The 13,757-nt window shown below is 38.2% G+C and overlaps 1 protein-coding gene across 1 annotated transcript; it reads right to left on the bottom strand.

The window, feature by feature from the left end:
* Window positions 1-6,317: 6,317 nt before the first annotated feature.
* Window positions 6,318-9,430, bottom strand: LOC149184759 (uncharacterized). The gene is made up of 2 exons (XM_089415436.1): window positions 8,183-9,430; window positions 6,318-6,485 (listed from the first exon to the last, which is right to left on the bottom strand). The coding sequence occupies exons 1-2, from the start codon at window positions 9,428-9,430 to the stop codon at window positions 6,318-6,320; spliced, it is 1,416 nt and encodes a 471-aa protein (XP_089271562.1).
* Window positions 9,431-13,757: the final 4,327 nt, after the last annotated feature.

Genomic DNA, 13,757 nt, shown 5'->3' with positions numbered 1-13,757 from the left:
ATTTCTACAGAGGTTGCAAGAACTAGGTTTCTATATCAAGAGGGCTATGTGATGCATTTTCTGTAGATCTAGGGAATATTTATATTGACCTTCGTGAACCCTAATCCTTGTAACATAGAACTTATAGTAAATAATAGTTAACAGATTTATGTCCTTCGCCATTTGTGCTAAACATGCATGAGATCATACAAATAAGCATATCTATGTCTTTGCGAACCTATTAAGTACTTTTCCTGATTAAATGCACTCAACATTTCATAAATACAACAACTTCATAAATAAACAGTGATACACAAATACACAGATATCACTTTAAAATATGTCTTTATTATACTTCACATTCTTAGATACAAACTCCTTCCAACCCTATGCACACGGTTGCAGGGGCCTGCGCACTCAGCTGTGAACTTACCAAGGTCTCCATGCACACAACTGCAGGAGCCTTCCCCTTCACCCAAGTACAGAATAGACAAATTCAAACCCAACTCATGCACTCCTTTCCTTGCTTTCCTGTGACTCTTTTATGAATTCCTTTTATACTCTTCCTTCATTACAATGCCATGGTCTGTGAACCATGGGAGGGTCTCAAAAAAACTTGACTTTAACAAACTAAGGGGCTTTGACCTTCCCAAATCCCCTTTAACTCCTATTGACTTGCGCTACTTGCACTCCGCTCCTCAAAATGCGAAGACTTTACAATATATTTACAAACTTAAGAAAACTTTAACAAAATCTGACCCAGGGGACCCCGTCCCAACAAGTTAACATACGATGTTATACAGTAACGCTACAAAATAATGATTCAATGGACATTCATTCACACCAAACGAATTATCATTTTAATGTGAAAGGTCAGGTGTTTTTAGTGTGCAAAATAATGAATGTGCATAAAAGGATTATGTGTGGGAGAACCTTTACACTATGCTCTTTTCATCTCCACAACATTTCCCCACTGCATCTCATTGTTCATTTTGTTTATATGTAAATGGCATTGGAAATCTAAATACAATTATCAGTAGACATTTTTGATTCCATACACTTGTTGCATTGGTCTATATGCTATATTTATTTTTCCATGTTTCTATATGAGTAGTTAGAATAGTATATAGAGAAGCTAACTTCCAATTACCTTCCACACAAGTGGATTTGAAAATGATTCTAATCTATGCAACTATGTGGGGAAAGCCATAATTATTTTTTTAATATTGGTTGTTGAACCATCTACAATGCACTCAGTATCCATTGCTACAGGTTTTTGCATTATTCAATAAAAAATTCAATGAAAACATATAATGTAGGCCAATTTTATTATTTTGATTATCAAAATCTTGTAGTTATATGTTTTAATCTTTTAAAATTTGGGAAATGTTAAATATTTAAATCCTTTGTTTTTAATTGAGTTAATTTCGTTGTATGGAGTGTGGAAATGTGGAGGAATCATTCATCGTGCTTGTTTCGTACTCCACGCAGCGAAATCTTCTTCCTCACCTCCACATTCCACACAATGAAAACGTAACACTAATTATTTCTATATACATCGAACTGCAATGTAAGCTAAAGTACTATGTTATATAGTAACACTGCAAAATAATGATTCAATGGACATTCGTTCACACTAAACAAATTGAATGTCCACACTAAACAAATTATCATTTTAATGTGAAAGGTAAATTGTTTTTAATGTTAAAACTAATGAATGTGAAGAAAAGGATTGTGCGGGAGAACCTTTACGTCATGATTTTTCCATTTCCACACACATTTTCTTGTCGTACAAATTGATGTCATCTAACATTTATTCTGCACATTTCGATTGCATAAGTCTCTATCTTGGGTTAGTAATATGTATTTCATTTGGTTCTTTTCACAAACTCTTATCAATGGTATCACAACGATCTTATTTTTCTTTCTCTTTTTGTGCATGTATGCAAGGCATCAATTTTCACAATTTTTTGACACGTGAAATGTCACATAAAATTAATCAATGTTTGGCAGTGTGCATCAATGCCTATTAAAAAAATAATTAAGCCTTACTTCTACAACTAGCAAAAGCTACATTGTCCCTAAATCTAAATATACTTCTTAAATGTGTATAGACATAATACAAGGGATGTGATAGTGCAAGTAGTACTTAATTGACACGTAATCAAGACATTGTTCAAGTGCTTAATAGAATTTAATCTAACACATTGTGTAATGATTAGTAGTTGTAAACAAAGCAACAATGTGCAGAGCACTCTACACTCAACATTAAAAAATTAAATGCAAATCATTATGGATTTTTTTTGGCTATTTGACATGTAATGAGTCCATTGTGCATTGTGCGTTGAGTATATTTCAAAGAAAATTGCAAGAACAATAGGTGATGCCACGTAGAAAATACCATCATAACCATCAAGTCATTCTATGTTAGAGGTAGTTGATCGTGTATGTGCACAATATTTCTTTGCAGTTGTATTGACAACCTATACAAAAATTGGCATGATGATAGGGAATTCATTTTAATTTTATTTCATAAATTTCTGCCACTTAATACACATATATCGACGATATTAAAAAAATATCATTTTGCAAAGCAAAAGAATGAGGGTTCTGAAATTTCAAGTTTTATTTCCACTATTTCCCATAAACACCCACTTTGGTATTTTCAATTGTTATTTATTGAGAGTGTTATGTGTAACAGGTCTCACATGCCAAATAGTAACATTTACTAATTACATAACATATCAATAAATATATAGTTAAATGGCATTGAAAACATTAAATGGTTAGTAGAGGAAAAAAAAAGTTATTTCAATTGATACAATTAACTCACTTTCTTTTATCCATGGTTTCTTCTACTAATCGAGTGCATATATGTAGTATCTAAGCCCAACAATGGAGGAGAATAATAGCAATAAGATTTGGAATAGCGAATTGACAAATGCAAAGTGTGTTCCAAAAGTCTTTGATTTCAGACAAATAAACAGACACATTGAACATAAAGCTATTGGAATAAACTATCAATTCAAGGTTGGTAGCATTAGTGGGTGAATAATTTTGTAATAAAACATGAATGTGGAAGGAGGTCGCCATTTTTAACAATCGCAATCTTTGCTTTTTTATATTGTGAGTATTCGTATCCGATATACACATAAACTAAAGTTTTCATTGTAGAAAATTTAACAAGAGAAAATGGCTAACTAATTGATTAATATGTAATTTCGTGTGGAAGGTAGGTATGTGGAAGAAATGTGTGAGGGGAATGTATATAAAGACACAGAATATGCAAAACGAGAGTTTATGTTCCTTGCTTGGTGCAGTTGACTGGAATGTTTTGTGACGGTTAACTTTGTATCGTAGTATTCAAAACCATGTGTCAAGTTATTCGTAAATCAAATTTGGTTTAGCGTTTTTCTTACTCTGATATAAAATAAAACGAATTGACATCAACATAGTGGTGGGGACCACCTCAGCCACCAAGTCAATTCAATGGTAGAGGTAGTTGAGCAGGTCTGCGCATAATATTTATTTGTGATTGTCCTTACATAGTTTTATATTTACAGTGATTATTGAAAGTCTCAAAGCTAATTTTCATGATCACAAATAATTCATAATCATATTATATCATAAATTTTTTCCTCTTATGACACGTGTATTAATGATATTCAAACAAGAGAAAAATGTGGAGTAAATGGACAAGTCGGTTTTGGATTTTTAGTATTTATTTCCATTACTTCTCGTAAACATTGAGTTTGATATCTTCAATTGTTATTTATTGAGAGTGTTGTATGTAAAATTTTTCACACGAGAAATAGTAATAATTGGTGATCATGACTGGAGCGGAGAATTACAAAGTTAAACGAGATTGAAAGTGAAGATAGGTAGCAAAGGAAGGAAAGAGAATGTTTTCACTCATACGATTAACTAATTTGATCATATAGATGAGACCTTTCATTGGTCGTCTACATATGAGAGGTATGTGAATCAATCAACAGAAAAGAAAAGAAGTAGTGAGATTTACACTAGTGGATTGACGAATGTTGTAGCGAATAAGTGCTTAAAATTGTATGAAGAAAATAGTTTCTTGAACTCAAAATCACATGGGGTTAACATTATTTAACAATTTTGATTTCTTCAACTTCTCAAGTTCCTTCCCATCTTTCTCTTCTAGTTATTTCTTTATTTACATAGTCTTCTAGGGATTTATATTGCCTATTTCCCTGCTTGATGGGCACAAGAACTACAACATATGTCCCAAAATCCATTCTCTATTTTATTTATTTATTTTTAGACAAATTTCGGTTGCTATATATTGATCTGAAAAAAGGAAGAGGCAGATCGCCATACATATAGTGCTTCCTGAGCATTCTGGATCCAAGGAATTACAAAAAGGGTCCCTTCCTTGATCCTTGTTCTAGTATTCCTGCCTCTGAGGCTTCTTATACTACTGTAAATCCTTACATACTGCAAACACCAAAATTTACAACTACATAGCATAATTATTCTATCTCTATATGACTGATCTTCCTTGCTGTGGACGCTTCTGGGTATGGGTCTGGCTCACTCTGTTTTGCACTGGAGGAGGAAGGAGCATCCTTGAACTTTTTGTCCATCATGAACTTGAGGACAGTTATCGATTCTTCTGCATGACTGCACCTATTGGCCAAGTTGCTGAACTGCTCATGTAAGGAGTTGACTCTGTGCAGGAAAAGATTGATCTCTGCCCGATACTTCTCATTGAAAATTCTGTACTGATCTTCCAGTCTTGTTTCCAGACTTCGAACTTGATCCTCCAGGACCCGCTGTTGTGCTCGCAACTCCTCGAACTCTGCCTGAAGATCTCTCCAGTGGAAGCAGTCTTCTGAACGATCCATTGACGCTGGATAATTCATGTCTGCGTTGCCGGTCTCTTTAGCGCAGGACCTCTGTGCTCTCCACTTACAACAGGCTACAACCACAGCTCGCGCAGGGCTGTTATGATTCTGCTGAGCGCTATGGTAGCTACCTCGGGCTGCTTGGAGATAGGCGGAAGCGATGATATTCTGATGCTCGTGGACACAAGCTTTCTCTGTGAATTGAAGGATCCTTCCACCCAGGATATATATAGAGTCCAATCGCAGGCTGTGAGGGCGAGAAGATGCCCGTCTACGTCTCCCAGTACTCCACCAAATGGTCAGATGCATATCTTGAACTACGTATGAGATCTGTCTGCTAGGACGATTTTCCCCTGAACTTCTCTTGATTCCCATGCGCTGAATCGATCTCCCAATCTTATTTCTGATCCAAATCCTACCTACCTTACCTGCTCTGTCATCTGCACTGATTACTTGTCTGTTGTCATTGATTCTGTCACCTGTGGTACACCTACTGTTGACTAGATATTGAATATTCATGGTAACGGTTGGAAAGAGGTATTGTTGTTACAACTCAAGCTACCCTTGGAGCGCTCGCATGCCCTGTTGGCATAATTATCAGCCTCCTTGTTCAATCCACGTAGGATGTGGTAGTATATGACCTCTTCCATTAAAGCGTGAAGGGTCTAATTCCTATGATTTATCTGCTGGAGAAGGATATTCGGCGTGCTCTGTCTCTGCGCCATAAGCCTAATAATTATTGCTGAGTCTCCAAACACCATTTCCTTCCTTATCCCTAACTTTAACAACTGTGTGAGGCCCTGATACCGTGCCAATCCCTCTGCCCTGTTGTTGGAGATCTCTCCCAGCCCCCATTCGAATTGAAGTATTCTTTCTCCATTAGTGTTGCAAATTAGACCCCCTGCACCAGCTTGGCCCGGGTTCGATTTAGAAGCACCATCAAAAAATAAGTAGAACCTGTTACAGTTTCTCAACCAATTCGCAAATTCCTCTTCCTTTAGCCTCAGCTTCCATGCCCTGTTTGTTTCTTTCGTTTGTATCCTGCCTTGGTTTGTTTCCTGAGCGCTAGCAATATTCTCTTGGACATAACTGATCAGGTTTCTCTCTTCCATGCTGTAATTATTTGCCTCGATCTTGCCTTTGGTGTGGTTTGTGACTGTCTCCACTGCTAACATCTTTCCCTTGTGGCACATAACCCTGATGTTACAGCCTTTCTCCTGGAAGACCTTTCCATTTCTTGCCAACCAGATGCACCATAAGAGGGTTAGAGGTATGATATTCCATATCCTTTGCGTCAATTTACTCCTTTTCTCTTTCCATGGACAGTTCTTCCTCCATTTGTGAATCGTTTCTGTAATAGTTGCCTGAGGCTCCCAGGAAGCATCCCCTATTGAGGCCATCTTTCTCTAGCATTCATCAGCCACCGGACAATCTATAAACAGGTGCTGTATTGTTTCCTCTGATCTACAGCAGTTTGGACATCTGGATGGCCCCATTATGCCTCTTTTCTTTAAATTTTCCGCTGTTAGTATTTTCCCTTTCAGGAGCAGCCAAATGAAAAATTTGACTTTGGGGGGTGCTTCTGCTCTCCATACAAGTTTCCATTGGTTCCATATGTCCTGTGGGAAGTTGCTGTCACATAAAAGTTGATGACCAGCTTTAGCCGTGTATTGAGTTCCGGTTGGGTCCCAACGATATCCATCTTGCTTACCTTCTTGGATCGGAGCTTTGCTGTGTAGGAGATTCTTTAGGGCAGTGAGACTAGTGTCTAACTCTCTGGGGTAATCCAGGAATTTCCAACCTATCCATGCTTGAGAGTGATTGTCCCATTGTGATATTTGAGCCAAGTACAATATTCCTTTGCCATTGAGCCAGTTTATGGCAGGGATTGTCTCCATTTTTGAACCAATGGGATGCTGCCCTAGAATTCTGTCTGTGGAGAAGTTGATGCTGCTCCCCCCTCCTGGGACCTTTGAAATATTCTGAGACATAAAGGATATGGCCTTTTTGCAAAGCTGCCAAATTTTTGTACTATCTCTGTTGGGTATATTAGTCTCCAGGAGTTGTTGCCTTGTGCTATTTAAGTATTTTGCTTCTAAAACCTTCTTCCACCACGCTGTGGGCCCTGTGATCATCCTCCATATTATTTTAGCTCCAAGAGCTAAATTTAGCAGTTTTGGTGATCTTATTCCTAATCCTCCTTTTTCCTGAGACTGAATGACATTCTTCCAACTTACAAGATTGAATTTTCTTTTTTCCGTTTTCCCTCCTTGCCAAAGAAAATGCCTGAGGGCTCTTTCCATTTTCTGATGGAAAACAGCAGGAGCTTGGTATAAAGAGAAACGGTATATGGGAAGAGAGGCCAAACCTGATTTTAGAAGAACAAGTCGTCCTGCTGGGTTCAGCCACATGGTGCCCCATTGTTGGATTTTTCTCTTTATTTTGTCAAGGATTTCGTTCCAGGTATCAGCTTTCAGCGGTCCCATACTTACTGGCATCCCTAAGTAGGAGAAGTGGTTCCAGACTAGTTTGCAGGAGACTCCAAATATACTTGCAATGCTATGGATGGTATGATTTGATGTGTTCCAACCATATATACAACTTTTTAACTGATTGACCTTCCCTCCTGAGTAATCCATGAATTGGTCTAAGATCTTCTTAAAGCGCCTTGCTATAGTGATGGACGCTCCTCCTATTAGGAGGGTATCATCTGCAAATTGAGAGTGGTTGATGTTCTTTGTTCCTTGCTCAAATTTGATGCCAGTGATTAGACCTATTCTCCGGTTGAAGTCCAGGGTTTGACTGAGTGACTCGGCCATGAGGATAAACAAGTAAGGAGACAGGGGACAGCCTTGTCTAAGGCCTCGAGAGGATTGGAATGCAGCACACGGCCTCCCGTTAATCAGAGGGGAGATCCAGGGGTCCGATATACAAGCTTTGATCATTGTGATGAAGGAGGGGTCGAATCCCATTTTATGAAGGACAGCAAACAGGAAGGAATGCCTAACCCTATCAAAAGCATTGGCAAGATCCAGCTTTAGGACAAACCCTTTCTCCTTTCTGCTTAAGCTTGAGTGGATGGCCTCTTGCACAAGAAGGATGGAGTCAGTAATGTGCCTATTGGGGAGAAAGCCCCCTTGATTTTCTGAGATCAGGGAAGGGAGGTGTGGCTTGAGCCTGGATGACAGAATTTTTGATATTATTTTGTATGCTGAGTTGCATAAAGATATTGGCCGAAATCTTGAAAAAGTGGAAGGTCTATTCTCTTTAGGAATTAAGGCTAGATAGGTAGAGTTGGTAAATCCCCCCATTTTGCCTTTTTTTAAAACCCAACGTATCATCTTTAAGAGGTCTTTTTTGATCATCTGCCAATACTCTCTATAAAAACTGATTGGAAACCCATTAGGTCCTGGAGCTTTATCTGGGTGTAGACTCCAAATTGCTTTTTTGATTTCTTCTTCCTCTACTTCTTTCTTGAGACTGCTATTCATTTCTTGTGTGACTCCTTTAGACAGGTGCTGCAGCATACTTGAGTAATCCTCCTCATCTTTATCCTCAGTCAGAAGGTTTTTAAAGTGTTTGGTGGCTGCTTCCTTTATAGAATCCTGAGTATTGTAGCTGTTCCCTTCATTGTCCCTAATTGTGCTCACAGTATTTCTGGCCTTTCGAACTGTAGCCTGCTTATGAAAATAAGAAGTGTTTTTATCTCCCTCCTGCAACCAGAGCTGCCTTGATTTCAATCTCCATTTTGTTTCTTCATCCCTTATAGTTTGACTCAGCTGAGAGTATAGTCTTGTTTCTTGCTCTTTGGCTTGCTGGGACAGCCCAAAGGCTTCAATGCTTTGCTGCACTTCCTCTAGATCTTGCTTAATTTTCTTTTTGTTCACCTCAGGCTCTTGGTAATTGTTCTTCACCCAATTTTTTAGAGCCTGTCTTACTCTCTTTAATTTTGTCTCCCAAATATAAGTTGGGGAGCCTTCTACATGTTGGATCCAAGCCTGCCGCACCACATCTTTTGCTGCAGGGGAATGATTCGAAATGGAACAGTATTTGAAAGGAAGGGGTCCTAGCTGACATTGACTATGAAGAGTGAGTGTTATTGGATAGTTATCAGAGGCAGAAACATTGAGAATATTTGACTGACCAGTGGTGAAGGTGGACAGATATGCTATACTTATAAGGAATCTGTCAAGACGCTCCATGATATTGCCGGCTCCTATTCTTCTGTTACTCCAGGTGTACCTACGGTTTTTGGGCCTGATATCGACAAGGTCTTGCTCCTGCATAATGCTCTCAAGTCGATTTCTGAAAGGATCTGGGATGAAATTTCCCCCTCTTTTTTCGTTAGCGTGCATCACCAGATTTAAGTCTCCTGCTATAATGAGATTGTTGTCCTGCTCTTCTTCTATACTTGCTTCCAATGTGTTCCAACACACTTCTTTCTCTCTGTACTGATTCAGAGCATATATGTTGTAAATTGTTACCTTTGAGCCACCTGTTTTGCTTTCTAGATTGACACGGATCCAGTTCTGATGTATTCTGGTGGAGTCACAGTTCCATTTATTACTATCCCACATAGTTAGAATGCCACCTGAGGCTCCTCTTGCTTCGCTTGCACATCCACTGTAACGCTTTTGCTGACTTATAACTCTATTAATTTCTGATTGATCTTGCTTTGTTTCTTGGATAAGAACGATTTCAGGGTTTTCACTTTGGATTAAGTCCTTGAGGGCTACTATCTTGGAGGGGTGCCCTAATCCCCTACTGTTCCAAGATAGTATTTTCATCATGATTTACTGGTTACATGGAGAGGTGCTCGCCTCTCTTTGCCTTTGTTATTATTTTCTTTATCCGAGTGTCCAAGAATGAAGGATTCTATAGGAGTCTGAGAGCCCATGGCAATGTCTTTCTGAGCATTTTCTTCTCTCTGTTGTTTGGCCGATTTCCTGCCAGGCCCATGTTTTTTTGGGATATCGCTGGGCGCTCCATGTTCCTTTGAAGAGCTTCTGGTAATCCTAGTGGAGGGGGTATCAGGGGAGGGCTGAGAGATGTGAGGGGGAGAGAGATGGAGAGGAGGATCAGAGGAGGGGAAATCAGGCTCGGTATCATCCTCAGAGAGGATCGCATAGGGATTAGAAGATGGAGGGATAGGAGGATCGGGAATCCGAGGAGGAGAGGAGGGTTGATGAAGGGGAGGCTGCTGGGAGGAGGAGGAAGGTTGCTGATGGGAAGAATGCTGATGGGAAGGATGCTGATGGGAAGGGCCAGGGGCTTCAGTATCCATAGATTTGAGGGGAGGAGATGATTTTTTCCTTTTTACAGTTTCCCATTGCCCATCTTGCTCATCAGATTCTACATTAACTATTTTAGTGCATCTATTTGCAAAGTGTCCGTATTCGTGGCATACCTTGCATTTGAAGGGTATCTACTCGTAATCCAACTGCTGTATATGGCACCAGTCATCTACTTTCAGTTTGATTGCTTCCGGCAGTCCTCGGCCCAGATCGACTTCAACACAAATCCGCGCACATGCCTGCATGTTGTCTTTAGGTTCACTGCGATCTATGTATTTTCCAACCGCATTTCCTATTGCTTTAACCGAATTATCCCCCCAGCAGTGAAGAGGGAGATGAGGCAATCTGACCCAGACTGGAACCGCATTTGGTATATCAAGTTCTGGATCAAAATCCGGAGTCCATTTATTGAGGTAGAGGCCCCTGGAGTCCATAAAGTAAGGCCCATTTCTGAATATTAGATCTTTGTCCTCTTTGGTTTCAAAATGAAAGGTAAACTATCCTCTGCCACAAAATCTGATGGATATTTTACCTTGGATCTTGTCCGACCAGTTTCGTTCGACCCATCTTTGCACTGTTCTGGGTGATGGCCATAGTCCTGTAAATTGCCCAATTAACCCTTTCTCTGCTAAGGAAATGGCTGCCATGCGTGGTATGGTCGGAGGCAGTTGGACTTCCTGTAATACATCAAGCTTCTTCACAAACTTTGTTGTTGTTGGTCTAGGTCTTTGCGGAGGGAGAGACTTTACCAGATTGGAAAAAGCTCTTTGCAGCTCCGGATCCCCACCAGGCGGATCTGGAGGATCCATGGTGCAGCTCGATCAGTCGGTCCCAGGCCAAGGCTCGGTCGCAGGCTTCAGGCGCGCGCGCAGCAGCGGTGTCTCCTGTAGTTATTTATTCTCTATTTTATTTATTACTAATACAAAACAGATTGTATATTCGACTAAGCTAATATGATTTTCAATGAATTAGCTTTACAGTTAGTCAATTTGTCCAACAACAATAGATTCTTTATGATGCCATGTCTTTGATGACTTACCCTATTAACCTAAATTGAATCCCAACAAAGAACCAATGCAATTTTTGTATCCCATAATGTCAAAGAAAATAGTTTGTTTAAATATTTATCTAATTCAAAATGTCTTTGCACAGTAGATGATTTACATGATAATTGGACAAAATCCAGATCGAATATATGTGCAAGGCCAAGTTTTCCTATGGGGAAAAGGAGTGCATGAAGACAAAGAAAATAATATTGTTATTCGAAGTTATGTATTTAAAGGTAAGCCATTCTTGTAACCAAAATTAATTATAAATGGGTATTTTATTGTTGAATTCTATAGGAATTACCATAATTGGCTAGTTATACTTGAATGCAAAAAGAAAAAACAATTTATTTGTTTGCAATTTGTTGTTCTTCAAGTCACTGTGAACAATGCAATTTACATTGCAGAGTTTACAAAGTCTTTGGGTACTTTTGACTTAAGAGAAGTTGAATCTAATCAAGGTTTTGATCCATTGGGATTATTTACGATACACCTAGGTACTATTAAATACAAAAAGATTTTTGCAAGAGTTATAGAGAACCAAAAATCAAGAACCACTAATGGATAGTGAAAATTTTATTGAAGAAACCAACGTTAACAAGGAAGAAAAATACAAGCAAAGAGGAGTAAATCATACACAACAAATTGCAGCTTCCACACCCAGTATTGTTGCAACTTCATCCTCCGGTCAAAAAATGAGAAAAGGTACTACCACTGGAGAACTCGTTCATGGTGAGCTATCAGGTGGTGGAGATGATGAAGAGCCTCATCAGATATTCACCCTAGACAAAGCACAAACGGTTCAAATAGCCAAATCCAAATGTGCCTCAAAAAGAGAAGGCATTGAACAAGTTATAGATGTGGAAAATGGCAACAGTGTACCACATGATTGGGTTAGTTCTTGTTTAGCAGAGAATCATAAAATAATGGAGCAAATTGCAGAAGAAGTCATTATTTTTTATGAGTATCTTGTCACATTGTAAAATGCAAAATATGACAAGGGCAACAAAAATTTGAGAAATGAAAAATTAAAATTTTAAATAAAAAGGTTATTGATCAAGAACAAATGGATATTGATGTGTCTAGAGTTGGAGCCAATAGGCTCATGGTATTCCATCAATATACTAGTGAGGCACTTTCATAATGTATTGATGAACAAGAAGCAAAGAATCTGAGGCTAAAAAAATAATAAAAGAGCTAGAAGACACTCTAAATATGGGTCCTTTGTTAATGACTCCACTAGCAATACGGACACCACCATTGCCAATTTCTACTCTTGCTACACTGCATAGATCTAATAAAGCTATCAATCTCCTTAATGCAGTGAAATCATATATCATCAATAACATATGCCAAAGATTAGAAACTATTGATCATGCATGGAAAGAAACTTTCGATTTATTGCATTTGCAATAGGAAATTAAGACATTTGTGGATTTGGTTAAGAGTAATCTTAAGCTAGACAGGAAATTTGTTGACAATGATTTACTTACTTTTAGTCAGAAGCTTGAATTACTCTCTAATATAGAGAAAGAAAACAAAGGACTCCCGGATGCTAATCAAATAAAGCAAGTGGAATCTAGATAGTGATGCAGGAGCATGGCAAACTCTCATAGATATTATTAGACATTATTAATATTTTTGAGGGTGTTGGGTTCGTCATGCAAATTATTTTAATTTTTGTAATTATTAATTATTCTAATAATTGGTGTACATAGATGGTGTTTTTTTTGTGATTTACTTGGTCAAGAAAATTATTAGATATTGATAAGTATGTAAATCGATTTGATTTGATCATGGAGTGACCATAGGGATAGAGAGATATTATGGTATTTGGTGAGTACTTTGTGGATCTGAACTATTTTTGGTGCAGGATATTCTTGTATAAATTTGTAACTCTATGGGAATTAGAGAATATAGGAGATAGAATGTGATGGGATGAGAATGGATAGGGTTGGCACGGCCATTTGGATGGTGTAAATCATCCCAGGAATAGAGCGAGACCTTGAGTAAATGTATATTCATATTTATGAAATGAAATAAAATTTCATACTGTGCAATTTGTTTCTATGTAATAATTTCATCTTATGCACGTGAATGTGGAAAAAATGATAGACTCGGTGTTTAATCTTTCATATGATGAAGAAATTTGTAACCACAATTATGGGAGAAGCATCGTTACTGCATTCTGGCATGAGGGAAGCATTTTTAATCTTAGGATTGTTTCTGCATTGAAATGAGGTCAACTAATAATCTTGCTACAGAGAAATGAACTTTGTATCTAAGATTGATAATTGATTGATTGCTTCAAATTGGGAAGGTGTTGAATACATCTATTTAGAATGAAATCACCCTGCAAGTCAATGTGAATATCTTGAAGAAAACCGCACATCTGAACCTTGAAAATGATAACAAATGCGCTTAGCAGAAGATCGTTCCAACTGTCGTCAATTAATAAGAAGAATTTGGAATTGTACTGAAGTGAGATATTATGGCATATTATTTTTATGAGTATATTGGGGATTCGATTTCCTGGAAATTGAGATCTATTTTCTTTGAAAATC

This window comes from Pinus tabuliformis, chromosome 3_2 (assembly GCF_031772625.1).
Source record: "Pinus tabuliformis cultivar Carrire ecotype Pingquan chromosome 3_2, CPIR1, whole genome shotgun sequence".
NCBI lineage: Eukaryota > Viridiplantae > Streptophyta > Pinopsida > Pinales > Pinaceae > Pinus > Pinus tabuliformis.
Note: the sequence above shows the minus strand (reverse complement) of the source record. Positions and strands in the feature narration are given on the sequence as shown.

What these genes read in the sequence shown, in the direction of transcription:
- LOC149184759 (XM_089415436.1), bottom strand. Translation starts at nt 9,430, where the DNA reads ATGTGGGATAGTAATAAATGGAACTGTGACTCCACCAGAATACATCAG. An exon ending in TCTTAAAGATGATACGTTGG is followed by an intron (nt 6,486 to 8,182) that starts GTTTTAAAAAAA and finishes TTTATGTGACAG; the next exon opens with CAACTTCCCACAGGACATAT.